General features: G+C 55.3%; 1 protein-coding gene across 2 annotated transcripts in view; it reads right to left on the reverse strand.

The window, feature by feature from the left end:
- The window catches only part of ATP2A3 (ATPase sarcoplasmic/endoplasmic reticulum Ca2+ transporting 3), a 44,503-nt gene that overhangs the window by 8,459 nt on the left and 8,359 nt on the right, over nt 1-27,685 (reverse strand). For both annotated transcript variants that reach the window (XM_080562876.1, XM_080562877.1), the window contains exons 2-17: nt 22,468-22,485; nt 21,890-21,972; nt 17,905-18,009; nt 17,393-17,531; nt 14,909-14,989; nt 14,208-14,293; nt 12,931-13,395; nt 7,639-7,727; nt 5,713-5,815; nt 5,251-5,382; nt 3,796-3,921; nt 2,407-2,625; nt 1,585-1,920; nt 1,294-1,514; nt 390-592; nt 219-304 (exon numbers count right to left, since the gene is read on the reverse strand). In XM_080562876.1, the coding sequence (XP_080419002.1) occupies nt 219-304; nt 390-592; nt 1,294-1,514; nt 1,585-1,920; nt 2,407-2,625; nt 3,796-3,921; nt 5,251-5,382; nt 5,713-5,815; nt 7,639-7,727; nt 12,931-13,395; nt 14,208-14,293; nt 14,909-14,989; nt 17,393-17,531; nt 17,905-18,009; nt 21,890-21,972; nt 22,468-22,485 (2,492 nt within the window). The remainder of the gene's footprint in view (nt 1-218; nt 305-389; nt 593-1,293; nt 1,515-1,584; nt 1,921-2,406; nt 2,626-3,795; nt 3,922-5,250; nt 5,383-5,712; nt 5,816-7,638; nt 7,728-12,930; nt 13,396-14,207; nt 14,294-14,908; nt 14,990-17,392; nt 17,532-17,904; nt 18,010-21,889; nt 21,973-22,467; nt 22,486-27,685) is intronic.

The following is a 27,685-nucleotide window of genomic DNA, read 5'->3' on the forward strand; positions in this document are numbered from 1 at the left end:
AGATGGCAATGCAATAACTGACCCCGCTCAACGTGGGTTTGGGACCACTTTCAGCTTCTTGGGATCAATTTCCCCCCCCCCATGCTAGTTGCCAACAGAAGCGAGGCTGGAAACAAGGCCCCGAGGGGGTAAATTTCTTTCCTGAACAATTTTTCCATCAGGAAGGTGGGAACGTCACAACCACAGACAAATGGAGGCAGGGGAAGACCCCAACTCACCAGCTGATGAAAGGAGACCTGCGGCCCCTCGGCATCGTACAGGAACCACCAGGTAGCTGCGCCCACTGTGGCCAGTCCCACGTACACTGTGGCCAAGAGAGAGATCCCTCAGCTGGAGCCCCCACCACGGCCCCCCCGACCCAGCCTCATCCCCCGCCCGTCGGGGCTCACCTCCGATGGCCAGGTAGCGAAAAAAGAGCCAGCCGCTGATGAGGGGCTCCTTGGGGTTGCGGGGCAGCTTGTCCATGATGTCCAGGTCCGGGGGGTTGAAGCCCAGCGCGGTGGCCGGCAGCCCGTCCGTCACCAGGTTCACCCACAGCAGCTGCACGGGGATGAGGGCCTCGGGCAGGCCCAAGATGGCCGTCAGGAAGATGCTGCAGGGGGAAAGCACCAGAAGCTGAGTTAGACGAGCTCCGGGGACAGCCAGAGAAAGTGTGCGGTGTGAGGGGAGAGCAAGCAGGAACACCAAGTCCAAATGAACATTCATGCAAAGCTCTGAGGATGAATTTGTGACCCCCAAGTCAGCAGCCTGCAAGCCTGGGCTGAGTTTTGCAGCTATGATTATTTTTGCTGGTAAAATGTGCTTTGCAGCTGAAAGGAAACCATTGAGCTCCTCCCTGCAGCCACACGTTCCCGAACATCCCCAACACACACTCAGAGGGTGGGGAAGCCCTGGCACACGCTGCCCAGACAGCTTGGGGATGTCCCATCCCTGGATGTGTTCAAGGCCAGGCTGGATGAGGCCCTGAGCAACCTGGTCTGGTGGGTGGCTTCCCTGCCTATGGCAGGGGGTTGGAACTAGATGATTTTTGAGGTCCCTTCCAACCCAGGCCATTCTACGATTCTATGAAATGCAAGGGCAAAAGATGCTCGAGCTCTCCCTGCCCTCTGCAGGGCTGCACCCGCGCTGCAGGGGATGGCACGGAATGGCTGGCAGGGACAGGGACAGGGACAGGACCTGGTGAGGAGGGCATTGGTGCCATCTGGTGCCACCACCCTACACACGAACACCTGCACCCGCCTCAGGTATCCAAACCCATGTCCCCATCACTGCTCCCTGGCATGAGGTGCTCACCAAACGACCTCCCCGACGTTGGAGGAGATGAGATAGCGGATGAACTGCTTCATGTTGTTGTAGATGGCCCTGCCCTCCTCCACGGCCGACACAATGGTGGAGAAGTTGTCGTCCGACAGCACCATCTCAGCAGCCGACTTGGCGACGGCCGTGCCGGACCCCATGGCGATGCCGATCTCAGCTTTCTTCAGGGCTGGGGCATCGTTGACGCCATCACCCGTCTGCATGGAGCCGTAATTAAAGGGGTGCGAGGGAAGGGGCTGGGCAGGGAGGAGGAGGCCGGGGACTCACCATGGCGGTGATCTCGTGGAAGGACTGCAGGTACTCGACGATGCGGGACTTGTGCGCCGGCTCCACGCGGGCGAAGCAGCGGGCGTCACGGCACGCCTGACGCTGGGCCTCGGGGGACAGCTCGTCGAACTCCCGGCCTGTGTAGGCCTTGCCGGCCACATCCTCATTCTCCGAGAAGATGCCGATGCGGCGGCAGATGGCCACCGCCGTGCCCTTGTTGTCGCCGGTGATCATGATGACGCGGATGCCGGCCTTGCGGCACATCTCGATGGAAGAGGTGACCTCCTTGCGGGGGGGGTCCAGCATCCCCACGCAGCCTACGAAGGTCAGGTTGGTCTGGGGGAGGACAGCACAGACCACGTTAAACCCCAAGAGAATGCAGCCACATCCCTCTGCACCATGAAACAGTCCCAGGCATAGCGATCCCAGGGCACTTGGGGACTTCTCAGGGGAGGAAACCCTTGGGACATGTCCTGTCAATGGATGCACCCCATAATCCCAATGCAAGAGGATGCTCCCACCCCCTCCAGTGCTCCTCGCATGTTTCTACTCTGCTCCCATCCCTCCTGGAGGTCCCCAGACCCCTCTTGGCAACCACCCCCATAGGGATGAACACCTGATGGGACGGCGCCATTGGCTTTGGGATGAGCCTCACTGCATGCAGCTCTGCAACAGGGTTTGCAGAGAAAGAGCTGAGCTACCTCACCACCTGGCACCACTGGGGAAACCAAGGGAGAAAACACTGCTGGGGCAGCTGGAAGGGGGTGGGAGTACTTTGGGAATAAGGAGAAGAGCCCCTGGTGCCAGCCGGTCACTGCCTACCTCGTAGTGGATGAAGGCGGCGGAGTCGTGGAGCTGCATGGTCTCCCTGCGGACGGGCGAGTCATGGGTGGCCAGGGCCAGGCAGCGCAGCGTGTCGATGCCCATGCCCCAGTCCCGAATCCGGCTCAGGATCTTCTCCCGCACCGGGGTGGTCAGCGGGACCCGGGCCGTGCCCACGCGGACGTGGGTGCAGCGCTCAATCACGCTCTCCGGGGCGCCCTGGGGAGGAGTGAGGGGCTCAGGAGGTGCCTGCTGGGGGGTCACTGCTGGTCCCCCACTCTCATCACCCCAGCACAAAGAACCTTTGTGTACAGGGGATAAATCCTGCCACGGGCAGAGCAACACCCCCTGCGTGCGAGCCTGGGAGCAAAGTGTGAACAAGGGATGGACACTACGGGAATACGAGCCCAGAGATGGTGCATCTCCTGCCAGCACTGCGCCACGGTGCAGGGAGGCACAATGTTTGGGAAAAAGAAGGAAATCTCCCCAAATGTGAGCACGCATGCATCCTGGCAGCACGGCGCACTAGATGGCAGCCTTGACACGAGCACACAGCCGGGAAGGATGAAGCCATATCGGGTGGCTTGGGATCTGCATGGGATCTGCTCCGTGGGGATCAGCCTCGCTCCTGCCAGCCCCCCGGCTGCCCATGATGCTCCCACCCTGCTGTCGCCAAAGGGGTGAAGGCAGGAGGGCCCTGCCAAAAATACGTGCTCCCCGCAGGATGCTCAGCGGGTGCTTGCAATGCCTTTGTGATTTAGGAAAACAGAGCCTTTAGCACCACAGCATCTCACCCTGTCCCTTTTTGACCCTGGCAAAGGTTCCCCTTTCAGATGAAACTGGCAATCCTTCCATTACTCCCCTTAAAATAAGGGGACAGGATGGCAACTCCACTCAACCCCAAACCGACCCGGAGTACAGAGATCACCCCAAAGGTCTCCGGGTGGGAACACCAGGACACAAAGCTGCTCAGAGGCAGCGGAGTGTAATTCCTGCTGCACCTCCCCTGCTCCTTTCTCTTGGGAAGAAAATGCCCTTTAAGAACTATTTTATTTCTGGTTCCAGTGGAAAGCTGAACCCTTTGGGTATTGCTGGTGTCCGCAGGGTCCAGGCATAAAAACAAGAGCCTGACTTTTGGCCTGGGGCAGCTCCCCTGCCCCCTGGAACCAGGATGCTCAGAGGTTTTCCTCCCTCTAAACCCTTTTACTTAGTTCTTTTATTTTCCCCCCCCCCCCTTTGTTTCTGCAAAGACTCCCCCCTCCCTGGCCACACCACTTTACCCGCTGGTTAAACACATAGCAAGGCAGGAAACAAACCCCAGAAAGCACCAAAACCTGCTGGGGTGAGCACCGAAACCTGCTGGGGCAGGTATGGGGACCTCGTCCTTACCTTGACAAACATCTTGCTGCCGGCAGAGTTGTGGCCAGGGCTGGTGGGCGTGCAGTACACTGACATGGACTTGCGGTCGCGGGAAAACTCCAGGGTGCACTCCTTCTTCATCAGCTGCTTGATCACCTGCGGGGACAGCACGGGGCTGAGCCGGGACGGCTGGGGGGCTGCTGCAAAGCAGGGAGGTGGGGGCCTCTCCCCACCCGCCGGGTGGAATATCCCTCACCCGGGCGGTGCCTCGAGGTCTGCACAGTGAGGGCTGTGTCGGCAGGCAAGGCAGGGTGCACACACACACGGGCAGGGGCATGCCGACCGGCTCGTGCACCCTGACACCCCAAAAGCCAGGCTCTGCTATTGCCAACATTATTAGGTTTGGAAGTCAAACGCACAACGAGACAGCAGCCAGTCCTTGTCAGACCGATCCCCTTCATGCACCCACATCAGCATTGCGGCAGCTGAGCCAGCTCCTGGAAGGATGCTCCCAAAAAAGCCATTTAGAGAGCATTTGAGGCCAATTTGAATTATTTTCTGGCGAGGGGAGCAGGGATGTTGATGCCTACCTTGCTCGTTGGACTCTGCGTGGCTACACTGTTTGTGCAATTATTATTTTTTGTTGCTAGGAGGGTACGTATCATTTGCGACTGGACACAAACAGCTGTTTGCCCAGGACTTTTACAGCTACTTACATCTCAATAAGTCAGCAAAGGGGTCAGAAAAAAAGAGCTTCTTTTGTGGCAAAACCTTGCAAGTTCAGAGTTAAAAGGACACAGCCCTCCTTGCGACGCTGTGCGCAGGAGTGAGGTGGGCAGAGAGATGTGCAGGGAGATGTGCTGTGGTTAATCATGCAAGAAGGGGGATGCTGGCGCCTGCATTTGCTGTCTGTGGATACCACAGGCAGGCAGAGAGGCCAAAAACCAGCACAGGAGCAAACGGGGATGAACGCAGCGAGCACACAAGGCCGGGAGAGGCAGAGCGAAAGCGCCACGTAACGAAGCAGCTGCCGGATTGCCAACAGATGGGAAACTCCATTTTCCTCCTTAAAAAGCAGTCCAGGGATTTATGACAACCTGCTTGGACCTATCCATGGGACAAGCGGCACAACCGAGCGCCCTTCCTTTGAGCAAGCAAAGACATGAAGAGACCTAGCAGCATGACACCAAATCCAGCTGGGAAACCAAGTGCGTCTTCACCAGGAGGACAGAGAGACCCCAGTGAGCCGGAGCAGCCAGCACTGGAGGTTCACATGAAAACCAGAGGTGTTTCCCAGAGCAAGTCCCAGGGGTGGCAGTGGGGTTTGGGTCAAGACCTCAGGGTCAGTACAAACCGGGCACAAGAGGATTTACTGAGGCTTATCCCCCCATCAGCCCAGCAATGGCACCTTTGTGCCCAATCCGTCCCTTTTTCAACCCAAGTGGCCATGGCTCGTCCCCAAGCCCTCCCTCCCTCCCTGCTCACCGAATTGCATGCATTGGCTCGCTCCACCTTGGAGAGTTTGCTGGTGTCAGTGTCGAAGACGTTCATCTTTTCCACCAGGCACGTCAGGGCTGTTTCAGTGGCTTCCCCCACCTTCTCGTAGACTTTTTTTGACTGGAGAGCAGGGAAAAAAACAAGCAGAGCTCAAGCTTCGCAGCACGGCCCCATAACACATCTCCAACCCAGGATGTTGTCACTTGCCAGGTCATCCCGGAGCACAGTCCCCATGCAGGGAGGACAGGCTGAGGGTTAAACCCCAGGGATGGAGACCAGAAGGTGCCACGTCATGTTCACAGCATCCCTGCTAAGGATGGGCTGTGCTTGAGGGCGTGAAACCCTTGGGCATCCATTGCAAGAGGCAAATCTCCACTGATTTTACCCCAAAAAGGCACAAAGGGAAGGGAAAAGCAGGTCAGGAGCCCGTAGTGACCCAGCGCCACACACCTCGTTGTAGTCCAGCGAGGAGTCGTTGCAGAGCGCGCAGATGGTGGCCAGCTCCACCAGCCCGTCGTACTGCCCGCACCACACCGGCTGCTCGTCCTTCAGGCTGCGGGAGGAAAGCAACGGCTCAGAGCCTGACGCTTCGCCCGGCCACGCGACAAATACTGCTTAGCTTCTCCCCACATAGCCTGAGTAAAATATTCTGCAGAGAGGGGGAAAGAGCCTGCGTAAGGCTCAGGGCACGGCGATAAACGCTTGGGCTCTCGTTTTGTGCTTTAAGAAGTGGGGCAGGACTAGGTGCCGATAGACACACTGAGCAAATCAACTCCTGAAATGCCCCAGAATAAAAGGGGCTGCGGAGGAATGGTAAGGACTGACGGCGGCCTTTTACAGACCTCCTGCTCCCCCTGGGTCACTGACTGGCTGGCTGTGAAAGTGACGGACCAGCAAAGAGGCAAAAAACATCACAGGGTCTCCAAGTGCTCTGTGCCCGGAGGAGCTGCAGGACCTGCAGCGTGTCCCTTCTCCTCCCTGCTCCATGGAGGGCACCCGAGGGAGACAAATTTCACAACAGCACCGCTGGGGCCGTTTCTGAGCAGGCAACAAAATGTTGCCTCGGGTGAGGGCTTCAGAAGCAGCAGCCCTGTGCTATGTACAGGAGCACAAACGTGTCTGGAAGCAAGCAGCACTGAAGTTGGATGCTCCTCCTTGCCCGCCTGCTGCCCGATGGTGGAAACAGCCGCGGAGATTTTCAGGGGAAGCGAAAAATGATCCGGGCTCGAGGAGAGGTAACTGCAGGTTAGGGCTGTGCAAACCCAGCCGCTCGCCCGCTCGCTGGAAAAATAATTTGTCAGGCATTTATTAGGATCAGTTTATTCCACTGCTGGTTCCCAATGGAAAGAACATTTTGGAGCCCTTCTTACAGCTCGGGAGCGGAAAACAGGGAGCGGCCAAGAAAATCTGAAAAATCTGTTTGCACAGGGACGAAAGCACTTTGGGCTGCATTTTGGTGTTTGAGAAAGCAGAAACATTTGGGATGTTTTTTGCGGTGTGTGATGCCCTGGAGAGAGCTGGGAAGGGATTAGGGAACATGCCTGTCGCTGGCTGTCCTTGCCTGGAGCTGGGTTGGACCCACGCTGGGAAAGGCATTGGCCAAAGCGCTGCTGCCCCGGTGCCGTGAAAGAACCCGAAAAAAGGGTCACTGCAGCTGCAGAGGGGACCAGACCCCAGCACAGCTCCTCGGTCCTTATTTAAGTGAAATGCAATGATTAATACCAACTTATGACCTGGCTCACTTTTTAATGGAGATTCTTACTGAAGGATCAAATTGGCTTTATAAATATTCATGAAATTAAGTCTGAGGCTAGGATGAAGTGCAGCCGCTGCACAGCTCAGCCGAGGGGAGCACAGCAAGGATGCGTCAGGAGGCATCTCCCCACGCCGGGAGGCATCACCCCATGCCAGGGAGAAAACCTGGGGAGTTCAGAGAAGCTTTTTGCCTCCCCCAGATCCTCCCTGGATTCCCTGCACTGATTTCATCTTCTCCTGGGAAAAATAACCATGCTCCCTAAAACGCATGGTTCCTTCCCAGAGGGATGCAGCGGGGGCAGAAGGGTGCCCGGTTTGACCCACAGACAAGCTCAAAACAGGCTGGGGAAGCTCTGATGAGAGAGGCAACGGCTGAAAACGGCTTCTCTCAGCTGCCACCGAAAGTGAGGAGCATGAGGAGCAGCCACCCTCTGCTTGCAAGCCCAACATGGCTGAAAACCAGTGCCCAGCTGGGGTTTCCATGTGCAGTTCTCAGTGTGGCTGTGAAATGATAGCAAAAGCCCAGATTTCTCCCAGCCGCAAGGGGTGAGGCTGGGGTCCCCCCGGCGTGGCCACCAGCTCAGCCCTGCCCCATGTCCCCACGGCGCGGACCGTACTCACATCTGTCCCTCGGGGGCGTAGGTGGAGCCGGTGATGCTGAACTCGTGCAGGCTGCACTGGGTGCCCTCCACCTTCTCCATAATGAACATCTGCAAGGGGGACAGGCGGACACGCAGCGTTAGGTGGCGATTTTTGGGTGCCCACCGCTCCCCAAATCCTCCCAGCTTTCACGCCCGCCTCATCCAGCGATTCCTGCCTGTCGCAGAGGAGCGGGGCCAAGCCAGCTTCTTAGCAGCCACCTCTGCTTTTCTCGGAGCAGGGGTCACATCCCTCCTCCTGCCCCGGGAAGGGAAGGATCAGGCCAGCTGCAAGCTTCGGGACTGGGCTCCCCGCACCGCCCCCTCTCCAGCCAGCTCCCGGCCACCGGCTCACCCGGCGCGCTCCTGGGGTTACGGCCCGGTTAATAAAGCCCCGGGGAGTTGTAAAAGTCCCACACGCTCCAATTTTAGTGATTTTTGCCTTTCAAATGCCTTCCAGGCACTCCCTTGCCATTACAGTGAGAGCAATGAAACAAATAAGAAATGAAAATGTCATAAAAATCCGCCTCTCCCCAAACTCCCCTCGGCTCTGTCCCAGCACATCCCATGCTCTGGGGCAGCTCCCGGCACCAGCAGTGCCGTCGGCATCGCCTCCAGCACCAGCAGCACCCGACCCAGCCGGGGCAATGGCTCAGCAACGCTGCTGGCTGCCTAATCATTATTTATGTCCCACGCCGGAGCCAAAAACTAACATAATTAGCAAAGAGAATTGGTTTGATGAATGCATGTCCCCAGCCATGGGGGAGCAATGCCCTCCTCGATCTGCTTGGTGGCTTGTGAAAGTGGTGCAGGGACAATTGTCCTTCATCTCCAGATGATTCAGTTAAACCCTTCCCACGACCCATCATCAAGGCACAGCTGCATTTAGGACACCGCCTGCTGTGATGCTTGCCCTGTGGCTGAGCACCATCAGGCACCCATCTCCCCAGGAACAGCATCTCTGAATCATTTCATCCAAGACACTGAAAATCTCTCTCTTTTTGGCTTTTAATCCCTCAGGAGAAAATACCTCCCTGGAAAGCCACACTACCACGGTGCAGTCACACCTCATCAATTCAGCAAACTCAAAACATGGCATTTCATCAGAGATGCAGAGGTGGTGGGATGAGGAAACCTTGCACGTGGAAACCTTCGCAAGCTGCCACACGTCATACAGGGCAAATTAAATATTTTGGCTCCACTCTGATGCAGTAAGTGTGGGGCCAGGTGGGACTTCGTGCTGCCAGCACGATACTGCTAGGGGCACCCCGGGCACTGCTCACGTGTCCAAATTTAGGGTGCTCCCCATCTCAACGATTCTTCCCCGTTTATTTTCCTCTGCTCATCTGAGATGCTCACCAGCAGGAGGAAGCGCTGGGCGCTGGAGAAGGCAGCAGGCATCGCTCAGCACCAGCAATGCAGCAGCTCCACGTGCCGCCCACGCTCCCTCCAGCAACCAACAAAGGTTAATTCCTTATTATTATCAATTATTGTTGCTATGATTTTTAAGGCTCCATTTCTGAAACGGCATTTTAAATCAGCCAGGAGGAATTCACCTGGGCCTGACCTTCTCCCAGACTGAAAGCCAAGGTGTTTCCAGTTGAAAGCTGTGAACAACCAGCCGGTGGTTAATGGGGAGCTGGGCTGGGGTCTCAGCCCTCACATCTTGGTCACTGCATCCCTGCTCGACCCTGGGATGAAGGCAAACCCCCTGTGTCACAGAGGGGAGCTTCCTGTGCTGGGATGAGGCTGGTGCCCAGGCACACTCACATCCAAAATGAGCCACAGTCGGCACAGGGCACTCCGTGTTCAAAACGTGCATCCCATCTCCTAGGGGAATCCTTCCAAACCCAACCCAGCCTCCACAGCAGACTATCCTTTCCCTGAGCCTGTCCTCGAGGCCTCTCAGCATCCCTGAGGGGCTCTGAAGAAAATCACGAGGCAAAGGGTGGCAGAAGAGAGCTGGGGCTCCACGGGTCCTCTACCCAGGAGGCCAAGATGAGGAACATCAGAAACAGAGGCAAAGAGTGGCTGAAATTTCCCAAGTCGGAGGCTTTGGCAATGCAGAGCCTGCTCTGAGACAACACCAAAAGTGATTTTTGAAGGGGGAGCATCCTTTGTGCATTTTTGAGATGTCCAATGACATCAGCCTTCAGCTGAGCCAAAATCTCGTGGGCCCTTCAGAAAATAGATTCCCATGCTCAGAAACACAGACTGGACTCTCATTTATTAAAAAGACCTGAAAACATCCACCCCAGCCACTGGTGTTTTTGCCTGATATGAGCTCTTTTGTTTTCAAGCACAGCCACAAAACAATCAGCACTTCCACAATAGCAACTTTCTTAATAGAAAAGGGAAAAAAAAAATCATTCCATGCCCTTTATTTTTCCATGCCTATTTAAAAGAGGTGCCGTGAAACCCACGGCAACCAAAGGTTACATCAGATTTCCTGCCTGCTCCCAGCTTGTACAGCCGACAGAGTGGCAAGCTGGAGCTGAGGGGGAGGTGGGCATTTGCAGTTTTTGGGTAGGTTTTGTCAAATTTCCAGGTTAAAAAGAGGGTAGGGTATGAGTGATACATGCCTGCATTTACGTATTTTCTGTGGCATCTTTAAAAAAAGCACTCATCAAAAGGCAGACGAGGTAGGAGAGCTGTCTGGAATAGTGGAAGGTTGTAATCAGCATCATTCACCCATCTGCCAGCCCACGGAGCAGCGTCATTTTCCTCCCACGCTGGAGGTGGCCCCAGCTGACGGCGCCCACCCAACGCCAGCACGGCACAGCCGGTGACGCTGGGAAACCCCCAGGCACGACAGGCACCAAGTCATAACCACCTGGGGTTGTTCAGACAGACAAAGCTGCTGAATCAAGGCACAGCAGCACATCCGAACCTGTGCAGCATCTCCGCTTCGCTTCCTAACTTCCAAACACCATCCTTGTGCTCCTTGACAATTTAGTTGTGGTGCATGAGAGCGTATTGTAAGTTTTAGGTGAGTATGATGGAGAGTAGAGTAGAGTAGAGTAGAGTAGAGTAGAGTAGAGTAGAGTAGAGTAGAGTAGAGTAGAGTAGAGTAGAGTAGAGTAGAGTAGAGTAGAGTAGGAGTTTCAGTTGAAAGAGGCCCTACAAGGATCATGGAGTCTGACCGTCAGACATACCATACCCTCTTCTGGACATGCTTTTCTGGACGACCTCGTGGACCTTTTTATACCGGTGAGCCCAGAACCACACGTGATGCTCAAGGCAGCCCCCCAGCCCTCGCGCCCTGGCTGTGCCCATGTCCAGCCCTGCTCCGTCTCAGGGCAGCACCCGGCGTTCCCTGTGCTCAGCTTCATTCCCCTGCTCATCACCCGCTGCCCCAACCTGTCCAGATCCCCCTGCAAGGCTTCTCGTCTCTTGAGAGTGAACAGTGCCACCAGCAAACTTGCCAAGGATGTGTCCCAGCCCCGCACCCGGATCAATGACCATGACACTGAAAATATCCAACCCCAAAGCCAATCCCTGGGGAGCGCAGCCAGCCAGACATAGCCACCACAACCCTACCAGTCCGCCAGCTCTTCACCCAGCGTTGCATGAGCCCACTCATCTCACAGTTGGACATTTTGTCCAGAAGGGCACCGTGAGGGACGGCATCAAAAGCCTTGCTAAAATCCAGAAAAACGGCATCCCTTCATCCACAGAGCGGGCGCTCCGATCACAGAGGGCTATCAACTGCTTCAGACACCAGAGAGCCCGAGCCGACCGTAAGGTGAGTGATGCAAACCACAGCTTCCAGCTGACACGTTGTGTGGGTTTGTGGCTTGACTGCCTCACCGCAGCGCTGTCAGCTCCAGCAGGTTTGGGGCTGGTGTCTGGTGCACCAAGACCTGACCGCCCCATGCACGGAGCACGTACAAGCATGTGGGATTAACACCCTGCATCCTGCTGAGCTGCTCTGCTGGCACCTTGGCCACAAGCACCCGTCGGTTAAACACTGATGGATGCTTCTCGTGCGCTGAAGCCAGCCTGGCTGTCGGTATCGCGCCCTGAGACGCAGAATTCAGCCAAGCAAGTAGAACGGATATCAGAAACGTGGTAGGGAGCAGGATACTTTGAATTTTAAATTTAAGATTTTTTTTTTTTGCAAATGCACTCTTTTGGGCAAACTGTTATCAAGCTTGGGCTGAGCTCAACGACGACTGATGCTAAAACCACCTTGTCACCATCGCCCTGCTCTGCCTCCCCCTCCCAGGCATTGCCGCTGCGTCCGACTGTGCCTCCGCCCGAGCCCAAGGAGCAGTGTCCTGCAGCGGGAAGGTGCCGGGGGGCAGCACTGCCACATCCTACCTGCCTTGCTGCAGAGCCCCCAGATGCTGGGGGTGCCCATCATTATTTATTTGTATTTATTATTTTATTTGTTATTTGTTTAGAGCTGATGGGAACCTCCTCCTCCTGCATGGGCAGCCCCTCACTCCAACGGGATTTCCTTTTAAATCCTTTACAGGGCAGAAACATCAGACGTCTCCAGCCAGTTGGAGCTTGTGCTAAGCAAACCAAAGTTTGTGGTCGATTGCTGCTTCACTACCCAAAATTCAGAGAGCAGGGACGGTGGCCAGGGCCGTTTTTCCCTTGGCGACACATTTTCCAAGGTTCTCCTATAAAACTGACATGCCAAAACCATGAAAAAAGCTTTCCTGAGGAATAATGGGGAAACTGAGAAGCACTGGGATGGCCCAGTCTTTCCTAACAAACCACCACGGACAGCTGGACCCAGGCCTTGCACTGACCCTTCCATTTTGGCCTCACAGATCCAGACTTCCTAACTTTACACGGTCCAGAATTTCTCACTGGCTTGGTCGAAAACAGAGGGAAAATGGGCAAGAGAGCAGAAGCGGTGCAGAACACGTTGGCTTCTCCAGGAGCTCTGCCTTAATATCGAAACCCAGCCAGAAGAGATGCTCTGTGGAGTGGGAGCCCTGAAATAAATGAACAAAACTGCACTTCCATGCTGGTACTGATGAAAAAGTGAGTTTTATACTCAGAGCGCACCAAGGTACACCATAAACCTCACCCCCAGTTGGGTAGGAAGGAAGCTCGGGGCTCCCTCCACCATCCAACAAAACATCGTCCAAGTTCACCTTGAAATTCCTACTGAGCAAAACACAACGTTTGCACGGGGACAAAACAAGCCTGAGCTTTGCAACCGGCCGGTGGAGACATCAAGCCCCTTAATCCCAGGATAGGGATGGGGCCATGCTCCAGCACCCCCCTCACACCCCAAAACGCCGCTGGCACTCACCCGGCAGACAGACATCTGGTTGGTGGTGAGGGTGCCGGTCTTGTCGGAGCAGATGACCGAGGTGCAGCCCAGGGTCTCCACCGAGGGCAGGCTACGCACAATGGCGTTCTTCTTGGCCATGCGGCGCGTGCCCAGCGCCAGGCACGTGGTGATGACGGCCGGGAGGCCCTCGGGGATTGCGGCCACCGCCAGGGCCACCGAGGTCTTGAAATAGTAGATGGCGCCTCGAAACCAGGAGCCGCCATGGACGGGGTCGCTGAAGTGGCTGATGTTGATGACCCAGACAGCGATGCACACCAGGAAAATCACTTTGGAGAGCTGCTGGCTGAACTCATCCAGCTTCTGCTGCAAGGGGGTCTTCTCAGGCTCTGTCTCCACCATCTGGTTTCGGATCTTCCCGATCTCTGTGTACACCCCTGTTGCAATGACGACCCCCACGGCCTTCCCAGCGGCAATGTTGGTGCCCTGGAAGGGATGGAAGGGAACAGAGTAAATACATGGGCATGAAATCTCCCAGCCTGAGCAGGGAAGTGTGTGGCTTCTTGTGAAAGGAGAATATGAGATCTTAGGTGAGGAGAAAATGAGACATCAGGCCCCACAAGTTCTCCATCTGCTAAAACCTGGGACAAATCTTTGCCCATCCTAAACCCATGCATGGTCCCTGGCCATTACTCGGTTACAGAGGAGTGAACTTCGTCTCCTAATTTCTTTCAGCCATAATGAGCCTGAATGATTTATATCGAATGCCATGAGTCCCTCCAGCACGAAGCAAGGGGCACGCCAGCTGTTCAGGAACCCCAAAGCACCCAGGGCAACCTGCCCATTTCCCAATCCATGCTGGGAGGAGTTTCTGTCTCACGTGGTTCATGGCTGTTTGGGACTCTACAAAAAAACACCCTGAAGCAGCAGGTGACTCCTGAGAGCACTCTTGTCCCTCCCAGGCTTGACTTCTGTCCAAGGGGCATAAGCAAGGAGGAAACCCAAACCTGCAACAGCCCCAGGTTCAACCATAAACCTTCTCTCCTTCTACCCTATAATACACCCTACAAGATGAAAAAACAGCTGAGATTGCTCAAGGTGTTTCAGGGAAACACATGCCACAACCCAAACGAAGTCCTGTGGAAGCAAGTCCCCATTTTTATGGATTTGGGACCCTTTCTATGGATCTGGGTCTTGCACATGCAGCTTCTACTGTGCCCAGCCCAGAGACCTCCTGTGTCCATTGGGCTCTTTGCCCATCATCTCTTTGCAAAACCACGGGTGAGGCGGTGACTTACGGAGAACAGCATGTTCTTCTTGTCCTGGTTGACAGCGCGCAGGTCAGGGATGGGGTCTGCATGTTTGATCACTGACATGGACTCCCCTGCCGAGACAAGAGCGGGGAGATGAACTGCTCAATGCCTCCATCACAAACCCCACAGCAGCACTCGGCCACAAAATCATCAGAACATCCACCACGGGGATCGCAGAGCGCTCTGAAGAGGAGGGCTGCAGAACAACGACCTCTTTATCTCCAGGATAAGGAGCTAAGGACTGAGGGAGGAGCCTTTATAATGCCATGTTTGATAATTTTTGAAATATTACGGGTTATCAGCTTTAAGGGCTTTTCCATTGCTTATCACAAAGATAATATAATTAAAAGAAAGCCCCAGTGGTGTCACATCCCCCTAATGTCACGAGGCCTCGTGCACCAGCGGCTATCATGCGATGGCTGCACGGGGGGGCTGGGAACCTCTGGTTAAACAGCACATGGGAACACCCCTCGCTTTGCATTTAGCAGAGGGATGCACAAGCACCGCGCACAGCCCACCTGTGCCACAAGCTTTAGGTAAGGTGCTGAGTCCTCCCCAAGCCCCAAATCTTCTTCTTCCACTTGTTTCTCACCCCAGCAAACTGTTCAGCCCTGCATCAGCCCCCAAACCTTGCTCTTGGCAGAAGACAGGGGGGCAAAGTGCCTTCAGCACCCACCCCAACGCACCTGTGAGGATGGACTGGTCGACCCGCAACGTGGTGGAGCGGATTTCAATGATGCGGATGTCCGCCGGCACCTTGTCACCGACTGCAAGAAAAAGAGCAGGGCAGCTCAGTCAGATGCCAGGAAGGGGCACGGCAAGGCCTTGGAGGTGCTGCAGAAGCACCAATCCAGCCAGCAGCTCTCCAGGACCTTTCGAGGCCAAGACAAACAGCCGCCTGCGGGTTCCCCGGCGCGGCAGTCGCGGGTGAAAGCAGCCTGGCTGCCTGACAGCCATTGTTTGCTGCCCACCGAAGTGCATGTTAGCAAACAAAACAAAACCAAAAAAAAAAAAAAAAAGTGTTGAAAACTGCTTTTCCTGCTGGGTTTCCTCCTCCCGGCTTCTTGGCATGTCACGGCTCTTCCTCGTGCTCCCTTATCGCCTGAACGCAACTGCTTTTCGGAAACACTGAGGTCAGCAGAGCCCTCGCTTGCAAGGACTTACATCACACCGCACAGCGCCTGGCCGCGAGCGAACGTCTCCGGTCCCGGATTTCAAGGAGCGCTTCCTTGCGGGGCCCATAAACCCTGCCGAGCTCAGGGCCGGGCTGCCCTGGCGCCGCTCCACGGTGCAGCTGTTTATCCCAGCTGTGGCTCCCTGTGCTTTTGGATGCCAAACATGGGGACCCGCAGACTCCCCCAAACCCATCAGGCGCAGGCTTTGGAGATGCTCAAGGGAGCCTGAGCCCCTCGAAAGGGGCGAAGGGCTCGTCCTCCGCCATGGGAAGGGCAGAGAGGGTTTGCAAAACCTGAGCTGGACGTGCAGGCTAACAATCTGCTGACAGCATCTCAGGATACCGTGTCGAGCTATAGGGGTAGCACCCACTCCAGGGCAGGTAGCCTGATAACCTCGCACAGCAGGCCGGGCACCCCGTACCGACCCAGCAGCTGCTGTTCGGGGGATTATCAGAGACGTGCCGTGCTGAAAGCTAAGGGAAGGGGAAGAAAACAGAAGCAAACACTGTTTTCTTTAAATGCTGTTCAGCTGTGATGAGTTTAACCCATCTGCAGCTGCCTGCACAAGGACTCACTTCAATTGGCTTATTACAGGCAAAGTTGGCTTGTTTTAAATCAATTGCCAGTTTTTTAAACCAAGAAACCCCCCTTGCAACTGTCCAGCCCTGCTTGTCTTAGTTTCCAGCTTTGCCAGCTGTCTGCCCTCTGTAGCCAGGAAAGCGTCCCCTGCGTGCACACACACATACACACATGTATGTGTGTTTATGTACGGACAAATCACTGGCACAAATATATCTGGAACTCGTGGCTGTGATAAAATCAGAACATGCCACGTCCCAAGTAGGCAGGAATACCTACCCACCTCTCCCACCTGGCAGCCTCCTTGCCCCTTGCTCTAACCTGCTAAAACCACAATTTGCTATTTAATTTGTAAATGATCAGCTCCAGAGGCCAGCTCAGCTCTTTCCCTGCCAGCTGTGACACAGACAGAGCCATCAAAAAGTAATGTTCAGCAGCTGACGGGTAGGCAGCCAGCCCCTGATTTGGGGCGAGGTGGCAAGGCTGAATTAAGCTGTGCTATAGCGGGTGCAGGTCCCTGTGCCACTTCAGCACTGCCATGTATTTCTCCCTTAGGTTGGTGAACGGGGAGGAATTGGGCCTGGGAGAGCTTGTGAGAGACACTCAGAGCTAGTCCCCAAGTGCCACACTTCTGTCCCGTGTCCCTCAAAGCTTTTTCAGACCCTGGGGTCAGCAGCTGGAGCCCATGGCTGGAGGCGCTGCTCAGCTCCAGCCTCCGCACAGTTTTTATGTGCATCTTCCAGCCGAAGCACAACTGGAAGACATAAATAACAATGAGCTGGCTTGGGGCGGGAGGGATTGCAGCTTGTTTCCACTAGCAGGGCCATGAGGAGGAAAGGGGAGGATTAATACAGGGGCTCTGGGGGTTTACAGCATAGTTTAACGCACAGACAACACAGGATAACTGGAACGCATCGCTTCCTAACTGGTGTGGCAGGTAGGAGACGCTGAGGCACCCATAACCAAGGGCGAAGCCCAGACAGAAGAGCCAGAGGGGTCATGCCATGTCAAAATCCAGATGATAAGCTTGGTGGGCAACGCGGGGGAAAGTCTCTTTTTCCAGGAGTTCCCCTGAGACACAGCACCTGTGCCAGAAACCCACTTTTTGTTGCTGCTCTTTAATCAATACGCACCCTACAGACAGGGATGAAGCCCCCGCAGGTTGATAAGCCCCGATTTTGGCCCAAATGTGTAGCTGGATTTGAAAGCAGCAACTAAAACCTCAAGTGTGCAAAACCAAGGGGACTTGGCAGCTGGGCCACCCCATGTCACCCAAGGGCATGCAATCCGGTGCTTCTGCCCTCTCCCTACTGCAACAAGGAGCCACGGGGCGCAGGGTGCCTTCAGCCCCAGGCCAGCATCCCCATCCCACCCCCGGCTCCCTCCCCTCCGTGCCGCTGGGTGACGGTGCCCTACCTGCCACCTCCACGATGTCCCCGGGGACGATGTCCCGGGCGCGGATCCTCTGCACCCCGCTGCGGTCGGCACGGATCACCTTCCCCATCTCGGGCTCGTACTCCTTCAAGGCCTCGATGGCGCTCTCGGCATTCCTCTCCTGCAAGCAGTGGAGGAACAGAGCTGCAGTGGTGGGGCTGTCCAAGTGGGGAGGCTCCTTCGAGCTGCAGAAATGGATGCACCCAGACCCCAACCAGCATCCACTGGCACCATGGCTGGGGAACGTGCTGCGCCTTCCCCAGCTGCTTTCTCTGAAACGATCCCTGCTGGGTTAAATCACAACAGTTCCTGGACACCACCTGAATCTCTGGGTCTAGTTTTCTCGCTCTTGGTTTGAGAAGCAGCACTTCCCACCTGGATGTGTTTTTCACCAGCCAGCAACATACTTTACCGCCTCCAGGAGCCCCACTGCAGGTAAGGCATGGATAAATGACGCCCTACACAGAGCAGAGAGACACGGGGCTGTCCCTTACCTGCCACACACCCACCACGGCATTGGCGATCAGGATCATGATGATGACGATGGGCTCCACAAAGGCTGTCATGCTCTCCTCTCCTTCTTCAAACCAGGCCAGGATCTGGTAGCAGGAGGAGAGAAGGAACGCAGAGCAGTTGAAAGAACAAGCACCAACGTTTTAAGAGAGACTCAGAGGAGAAGGCAGCTAACACGTGGCACGGACTGACCCTGCAGCTTCTTACTGGTGAGATCATCCCACTAAGACCCAACGCCATAAGAGAAATGAAGTGTGTACAAATATTTTCACTCCATTTAACTGCTTGTCAGCCCCTGCTGTGTCAATACAACGCCACCGGGCTGCTCCGCTGCAGCGAGCACCGGCACAAAAACCTTTGTCATGGGGCTTTGCATGTGCTCTAGGAGCTGAGCCATGCCAGGAGACTCAACCACCAAGCAAATCACCAGCAAATATGTTGCCGTGTGCTATTTTGGGAATGTATTTTTATCTTGCAGGGGTCCAGCCTCCCTCCTTACCTCCCCACAAGTCTTACCCCTGCCGTTCACTTTTCCCATGGATGCCCCACCACTTGGGTGCCCTACCACCCAATGCTTTCAGACCAGTAGGACACATAATGCTGGTGCTAAAACCTTTATTCAAAACGTCGTGACTATGTGAGATGGGATCCCAAAATAAGTGTCGCATGACTTAGTTCAGCAGGAGACGGCTCGTGCTGCCAGCACCAGCGCTGCCCCCGCTCCGGGCTCAATCATAGCCCATGGGAGAACCACCAGTGGTGGTGACATCTGAAGGGCGCACTGCAATGTGTCAGTGCAGCGGTTAGCACAAACACATCTCTGCAAAACCTCGAGGGGATTTTGGAAACCTCCCCGTGTCCCTTGTGCCCCATTAGCCCCAGTGTTTCGCTGCCAGGGATTCACTGTTTAGGAACTGAAAAAGCATCTTCTCATATTCACCTAGAAAAATATTGGTTTTGTGCCTCTCCTCCATGCACATGCCAAGGAGAGGGTGAGCATTTCAGCTCTTCCTCCAGCAGAGACAGCAATGTGGTCTCTCTTTCCTGGGAAACTTTAAGGAATTGCCTATTTTTTAATTAAATATAAATAAATAAATTGAATTATTAAAATGAAATTGTTCAGCTGGTTGCTAAGTTAGCCAAAAGGAGGAGACACGAGACACATTTTGTCATCCTACTGCCTTCAGTGGCAGCACCCAAACCCACATATTCCTCCAGCAGCTTGGTGGGAAACATCTCCCCACTGAGCTGCTCCCAAGGTAAAATGTGGGCAAAACCGAGCTAAAGGCAACCCCTGGGGAGAGGTTTTCTCGCGCTGACTTCACAGCAAAGGAAACAGTGCAACCTCATCCAGCCACTGCCCCACCAGGAACCGCTCCCCAGTTCAGCTCATGGGGCGCAATGCTCAGGCACCACAAATAAGGACCAAAATCAGCAAAAAAATGATGCTCTGGGTGGAGGTGGCGAGGCTGGGAGCATCTCCCCCAGCAGAGGTGGGGGAAGAGCCCTGCAGAAGCCGTGCTGCTGGAGAAGGCAGCGTCTGGGGACAAGCAACAGCACCGTGTGCTGCTATGGGGGCTGGACGCTACCAGAAGCTGCTCCCGGTGACATTCCCAAAAGCAGAGGATTAAAGGAAAGCTGTACCCCATGCATGGTGTCTGGCCATACGCGAGAGCCCTGCCCTGCCCCGTGGATCTGCCCTGGGATGCCCAAACCTTCCCGGCCATGCCAGCAGGATGGGAAGGACGTGAGCAGCAGCAAGAGGCAGCTCCCACACGAGCAGCCGAAACGCTGCCAGGCCAGAGGAGGAATAAAAAAATAAAAATGAAACAACAGATTGGATTTTCATTTCGAATCCAGAATCCGAATGCCTCCACGCAGCAGCAGAAGGGCTTCAGGAGGGAGACGTTACTCCCAGGAGAGAAGCCACAGAGGGCTGGAAATGCTCCCAGACCCTCCTGGCCTCGGCACGTGCATCAGCCCGGTGCCCATCGCTGCTGGCAGCACCCGAACACGGCACGGGGAATTTCGGGGCTCACTTCACGTATCCGTGCTGCTGCCCTCACCACTTGCCCCCCACCCAACGCCTCCTCATGGCAAGACCAGGGGGTTACTTCACAGCCGAGCTTTGCCTCCCTCCCTCCTCTTCCTCCTCTCGTGCTCTCCCTGGGGGCCACCTGGAATTTGCTTGCCAGATAGGCACGGATATTCCCTGAGCACTTGCAATTGCCCCGTGGACGGACATCTCCGCAGACCCTTTGCCTTCTCTCCTGCCCTCAAAACCTGCACTCCATCCTGCATCACCATTTTTTGCTAGAGAAACGGCGCCGTTGTACCCGACCCCAGCAGCACAGCAACGGCTACCGAGTCATGGCCGGACTCCAAGGCAGGTGCTGCACACACACCTTTGGATGTTTCTGTGCTGCCAGTCCTTACTTTCCAAAGCTCCCAAAGAAAAGATGCAAAGGGAAGTAATTTTCCCTAACTATTTAACCTCCGTGCACACAGAGGCACAGCACACGTTGCACTGGATGAAAAGTAGTGTTGAAAAGAAATTGGGAAGAATTAGAAGCAGAGAAGGGACACCAAAAGAGGCTACTTGGGCCCAAATCAATGAAAACATTTAGCACAGTGCTAACAAAGTGGGGGGAAGAAGCCTGAAACCCTGGAAAACATCAGTGAATGCGTCACAGATTCACACGGGATGACAAATGGGAAAATCAAAATGCTTCCCTCAACCTAGGAAATAAAGGAAAAATGATGCATGTTCTGACCTGACAACGAGAACACATACAGCCCATACTGCTCATCAAATTAGGGTCAGACAATATTGACAGATCACACAAAAAAGCTTTGGGCACATCTCACCGTCCCCTGGCAGCCCCTTCCCAACCTGCTCCCGCTGGGGCTCTGTCCCCGAGCCCCAACCCTACAACCCCAGCACCACAGCTTTCTGGTAGCCCCAGGGGGGCACAACAACAGCCTCTGGAGGAGCACGGTCTGCTCTGCAGCTGGAAACACACAACGTGATCTCCTTGCCTAGGTCTGAGCCAGGAAATAGTGCCAGGGCTCAGCAGGCAGCGCAGCAGAGCCAGGTGTAATTACTGCCAGGGTAGCGAAGGGTTCGATCCACCTCTGTCAGGTCTCCACCATCGGAGATCCCCATCAGAAGTTTTGAAAGACACTCAGTGAGCAACAACACGAGTAGGTATGATGCTTCCCTTGGGCTAGAAGTCATCTCCAGATCTCCCCTGCCCATTTCCTCAGCATTATTTAGTTGGGCTCTAGGTTGTGGAAGTCCCAAGCTGAATGAACGGGTGGGGACAGAGCATCTTCCAAATGAGAGAAAAACCACCCAGCTGTGACTTCTTCAACAGCTTGACATGAATTTTTCAGCATGGATTACTTGAATGAAAGGAGTCAAGGCTGCCAAGATATCATTAAACTGCGGCAGAAGAATCTGGCAGTGGCAAAGCTTCAAGGCACGCAGATTACTCCAGGGCTTCTAATTTAATTCACGCTATTGGCATTAACTTTAAGCAGCAACGCTGGGATCAGCTGATGGAACCGTGCCCCTGGGCCCCTTTCTGCCTGTACGGTCTTAGGGAAATGTAAGGAAGGCTGGAGAGCTGCAGGATATCGCTTTTGGATGGATCAGCAGTGCTGAGAAGTCCTCCAGTCTCACCTAAGCACATACGGTGCCACCGCTACGATCGCTGTGCCCTGCACAACCACATCCCCTCTATCCAGCACGTGCATCCCTCCGGCCTCTTTACTCCCCCTAAAAATAAACAACTCTGTCCTATTTCACCAGTGCTGATGGAAACGCGATGCTCTGGTTAGACACAGCACCTTTCAAGCACGGGTGTGGGTCCGCAGCTCCCTCCTCACCCGAGCTCCCACCGCCACCCAGGGATGCCGCAGCCCGCCCGCGCTCGGTGCCCGTGCCCAGCCCACGGTACTCACGAAGGAGAGGAAAGCGGCCATCAGAAGGATGCGGACCAGGAGATCTTCAAACTGCTCCAGCACCAGTTCCCAGAGAGACTTTCCTGGGGGAAAAACACAAGCCCAAGCACCGTCAGTGCCCAAAACGCCCCAGAAGGCAGGGAATTTAGGACATGGAGACCACTAGGGCTCACAGAGCCTGTCCCTTGCTTGCAGCATCGCTGCTCCGGGCACTACAGGGGACACCCATTGTTGTGGGCAGTGTTGAATCAAATGAAAGTAATGTCCTGAATCTGCAGATCATCACCAGCTCCACCTGCAGCAGCGAGGGATTTTTCTCTCTAATATGAAATGCCTTCCTTTCTGGCATTGCCCTGTTTCTACTACGCTTGTTTGTAACTAAAGAAACCAAATCCCCTGTGTTCCTACTCCCACCTGGCAGCCTTTCCGTCAGAGGAAGGCTCTGCTCTCAGCCCAGCTGTCTCTGGGATTAAAATTGAGATTAGGAGAAATGACCCCGCACACTCACCTTCCTCCGGCAGCCTTGTCCCCAGCTTTCGCCCCTCCCCGTCCCACCCTGGGCACGTGCCCCCACTTACCTTCTTCTGCAGGGAGCTCTGGGGGTTTCCATCCATAGCCCAACGAGCAGGAAGGGAAAAAACGGGGAGAGAAAAAGAAATTATTAATTTGGGATTAAAGCAATCCCTTATACCCCAGCAGTTCACCAAGTACCCCAAACGCAGCTCGTGCTGCACATATTGCCACAAGAAGGCTGCCTGTGATCGGACTTCAAAGCCTGACATCAGGCAAGCAGCACCGGCTGCTCCCCGTGCCAGGGAAATGTCATTTCCCTGCTGCAGCCGGGGCGCGGCAGCATCCATCCCTGCACTCAGCCTGCCTAAAAAACGCATGCCTCCTAAGAGCCAGCACCCTTGGGAGCTGCCCTCTCTGGTCCCAGGGCAGAAAGCTCCGAGCGTCCCATAAAACACACTGCCAGGGACCAGTAGGGACCTGCTGGGGCCCATAAATTCCCCACCATGTTTCCTATTATCCCCTTGTATTTCACAGCCTGCAACACCCTGGGAAGGAAATCCAAAGCCAATGCTGTGCTGGTCCAAGCTGTCCTCCTGCCAGACTGCTCCCAGCCAAGCCGAGCCCAAAACGGCACCAAAAGACCCCGATAGCCCCACGCGCCCGTCATAGCCCACCCGCGCCCTTTCAGTAAGGGTTTACCCTATCCCATATCAGTAAGATTCCTGCAGCTGTCCAGCAAAAGAAGATGTTTCTCCAGCTCCTTGTGTTTTTAAGGGAATAGGGGGCCGAGGGCAGATGTGGGGTGAGACGCGGGGTGCCGCCGGCCGCCCCAAGCCCCCCACGCAGAGCCCTACGTGCGAGAGCAGGAAGCGAAACCAGCTCGGCTGTTTTCCACCCTCTATTTTCATTCAGAGAAACGAGAAAGGAAAAAAAAAAAAAAACAACACACAACAAAAAGCCCCAGCAACCTTCACTGAGCAAAACGGTGAAAACAAGCACCCTGCGTGTTTACCCCTCAACTGCTGGCAGAGGCACTCGCTGGGAGGTTTTTTAAGCCCGTGTCCCTCCTAAACTCCTAAATAACGATGCTCTGAAGCCCTGCCACCGTGAGGAGGGCACAGACCGCAACGTAACACCCGTAGTTATTCTCACAGCGAAAAAAAAATGAAATTCTTGGAGCGGCTTCACCATTTCGGCTTGTTCTACAGAGCACCAGAAGGAAAGCTGCTCTTCTCCCTTTTGCAAGCAGCTTCCTCCCCACCCGCAGCTTCCTCTCCCCAGCCCCAAAACGAAAGGCAGGGGGCACCCGGGGCCGTTTTCCCCATCCAGGCTGGGTTTTTAGGGGTGTGACCGTGCAAGGTGACAGACCGGGGGGGGAACCAGGGCTCAGCCAGGTCCCAGCTCCGCCGTGGCACCCCGTGGTGACGTTGCGCCCCGAGCAGCCGTGCGTAACGCCGCCAGCCCGTTGTGCCTCTGCCGGGCATCGTTTGCATGAGGAGTCGTGGTGAGGCTGTTTGCAGAGCGGGGACTTTGCATGAGCTCTGCGGACGGGGCAGGAAAATGGGTTACCGTGAACTCAGGAGGAAGCCAACACCCTGCCGGCAGCACGGGTCTCACCGCCACCAGGGTGACACCGTGCCACCGAACCCCAAACAGCAGCAGTGCTGCTGCGGCTACTTCCCCAAAAAAAGCCAATTTTGAGCACACTGGGAACTAGGCAAACCTCCTACGAGTGGCGCCCCTTCTACCTCCCTTCGCATGACAGCTCAGCACCCACTTTGCACCCTGCAAAAAAGGGCCAAAAGCCATAATGCACTGTCATTTTTGGGTCTGCATCCGCCTAAAACCACCTGAAAATGGGGAAGTTTGGGGTTGAAGCCCCCTTCTCTCACTTCCAGTGCCCCACCAGAAATAAGAGGATTCACCACTCTCCAAACCCCAGGTTTTATCAGGTCAGCCCCGTGGTACCAGGCAGCGCAGTGCAGCCGGTGCCACACCGTGGCCGCAGCGCTGCCGTGTCACAACAAAACCCAACGCGGAGCAGCAAAAGCCCAAAGCCACGAGTCCCGTGGGACAGCACAGCGAGCGCAGATGGGCTGCAACGGGAATTCCCGCTGCCGGGCTATATGGGTACGGGATGCTCCAAAGGCAGGCACGAGGCAGAGGTGGGGCGGGCACGGGGCCGGTATCGCCAGCTCCTGCCAACTCAAACAGCCCAGCAGGGCTGGCACCGGTGACGTGGAGGGCACGGCGAGCAGGTGACAGCGAGGCAAAGCAGCCCAGGTACCACCTGCTGGCAGCACGGTGCCCTTGGGGAGATCCGGCCCTGTTTTCCGGGTCAGAGCAAACAAATAAAACACGGCAGGGTGGCGCAGGGGGCGCTGGAAGGAAACGCTTGAGGTGCATGCACATACCCAGAGCGTGAGCCCCAACACCGAGCATCGTGACAGGTGAACACTGAAACACCCTTATCCCTACGTTTCTGGAGCTTCTCTAGGATAAAATCATATTTCCCTTATGGGAAACACACCTGCTGCTGAGTAAGGAGAGAAGGGTGATGTCCCGGAGCCCAGGCGAGGTGAGCACAGTGCAGGCAGTGCGGACCAGGCGGGACCTGGACCCGTCTCGCCCCGCACGAGGGAGCACAGCACCCAGCCTAGGGCTAAGGACCAGCATCACCCCCAGACTCCACTCCAAAACTTCCTTATTCCTTGCCATATTTCTACGCCGTAAACTCTTTTTTAATTTTTTTCCTCCCTTTAATTTATTTTTCCGTACGCAGGGAAGGGGAAATGGATGGGTAAAACAAACGATGCATCCGATTCCCAGACTTCACCAGCAGGCAGGAAAAAAGTGGTAAAAAGAGTAAGATAAGCCCCTAAAACATCCTCAGCTGGGACAGCAGCCTCCCCCAGTGACATAAAGCAGGAGCTGCTCTGGGATCCTTCACCCTGCAGAACAAATTTATATTTCCAGCCGCGCTGCGAGGCCCCGCTCCCTGCCCCGGTGGCAGCCGGCACCGTGCAGGGTTTGGCTGCCCCCAAAACCCTCTGCTGAGTTTCCCCATCCCCTGCTCTGTGGGAATGCCACCTGGGGACGGGTGCTCAGGCGCTTTTTCATCACGACTCTCGAGTTGCAAGTGCGGAAAGCAACATGTTTGAAGGCTGATCCGTTGTGTTTTAGCGTTATCGCGGATGACAAGCACTCGAGGACTGATGGTGCTAACGCTGCGCGGTGCTCGCGGGGGACAACGTGGAGTTATCCGAGAGCCTCGGCTGTGCAGCTGCCAAAAGAAGCCATTCAGCTTTCCTTTCACTTGCAGCTTCGTGCTGGAGCCTCCTGAGCACGTAACACCACCCAGCCTGCTCCCAGGTGCCACCCTCCCCACGGGGACAGCCCCAAAAGCTTTGCCACCCGTTTCCCCCCCCCCGTAAGCAAAGCCCTGGGTGCGCCGTGCTGGGGGGAGCCTGATTTGCCTACCGCTCTGCACCTGCCTCCTGCGCCCGTGGCACCCATCTGGTGGAGCAGCACCGAGATAAAAGGGACAAGGGATGAGCACCCCTCCCACGGCAAACACCCTGGGATCGCTGCTCCGGCAGCATCCCCGAGCCCTGCAGGAACCCAGCGTCCTGCCTGGTGGGGCAATGGCAGCCCCAAAATAAGGAAAAAATAAAAAAAAAATAAGGAAGTGTTCAAGGCAGGGTGATGGTTCAAGCAGCGAGGGTGGCCCCACAGTCCCAAGAGCTGAGCAGAAGGCATAAGGCATCAGGAGAAACCTGCCTGTCCCACCCCAAACTCTCCTTCCTTTGCTCCTGGGAATGGCTCAGCCCCAAAACACTGCGTGGCCTGAGCATCCTGCAAAGGGCAGCTCCCCTCCAACACCATGCACAGGGATCCTGCAATGGGGCTGCAAAGCCCCAAACATCCTCCTCCATGGAGGAGAGCAAATCATTTTGTATGGAAAACCACATGTCAAGTCCTTTCTCCTCCTTTTCTTAAGGCTAAGAGAGCAAGGGGAGAATATTTCACCCATTTCCCCTGAAAAATCAAGTCACCAGTCAGGCCAGCAGCCTTATTTGCAAAACTAAAGTCCCTTTAACAATGCCTGGGGAAATTTCGGGGAAAAACACGGGGAAATGGGACTCCCCAGCCCAGCGTGCGGTGGCCTCGTCCCCCCAGTGGTCCCCGCGGGTCCCCAGGGGACAGGAGGGCGCATGGCAGAAGGAATGTGCGGCCCCGGCCTCGGACGGGTGATGTGAGCGAGCTAAAGGCAGGTTTTGTTCCCTCCTGCACCAACGCAGCGGAAAGAATTTCCAGCTCCGGCTCCCGGGTGGAAAAGCTAAAAATCTGCATTTAAATAGTAACAGCTTCGGGGACATTTGAAGGAAAATAAATTAAAATAAAGACACGGGAACAAAATAAAGCTTAAGATGGGGCTTTTTTCACCCGATTGCACCCCAAACCTTGAGGGGGCAATCCCCACAGCCAGGCACAGCTTCCCCTGCCCAGCTCAGCCCCAGCACAGCCTCACCACAGCCTCGGTGAGGGAGCCCCGCTGCCTCCTGTGAGCCCAGAAGTGCCACGATCCCAGCCCAGGGGCACACTGCGATCCTCTTCTTGCAGGTTTCATTTTATTGCCCTACAACTATCTTTTTTTTTTTCCCAGAGAACTTCCCACTGATGCTCCAGTGCTTACTTTTAACTCAGTCAGTTCTGTTGGCACACAGATGGGTTTCCATCCCTGTGGGCTCTGCCCTTGGCCACCATCACCATCATCATGATACCCCGATGCCACCCCTGAGCCAAAATCTCCCCAAACCAGCAAATGTTCAGAAACCAAAGTCCCATCCAAGCCACGGCAAGCAAAACACCAACTTTGCAACACTTCTGGGACCGCCACACCGTGCTGCAAGCCAGCGAGTCAAACACCCAGCGGCATAAAATTTAATAACGTTTAGGATTAAATAATGCTAACATAACAGCTTAGCAAACCAAACACGCCGAGCTGCAGAGGCGGCAGTGCCCGAGCCCTCACGATGCTGGTTCAGCCCCTGCAAAGTCCCGTCAGGCTTTAAATATCCCCGGGGAGGGCATTTGGTGCTGGGAATTGCACTGCTGCCTTTCGGCTGAGTTCTGTGAGATCTGGGGAAGAGCCGGGTGGAAACGTGTTCATGGCTTTTTTCCTTAAAAAACAGAAGAAATGGCTTACCGGGCTGCAGAGGTAAGAAAAACAGGCAGGAAAATGAGAGCAGGGTGCGTCTCCAGAATGGGACGCACTTGCTC

The sequence above is a fragment of the Anser brachyrhynchus genome (assembly GCF_964034855.1).
Source record: "Anser brachyrhynchus genome assembly, chromosome: 20".
In the NCBI taxonomy this organism is placed as follows: Eukaryota; Metazoa; Chordata; class Aves; order Anseriformes; family Anatidae; genus Anser; species Anser brachyrhynchus.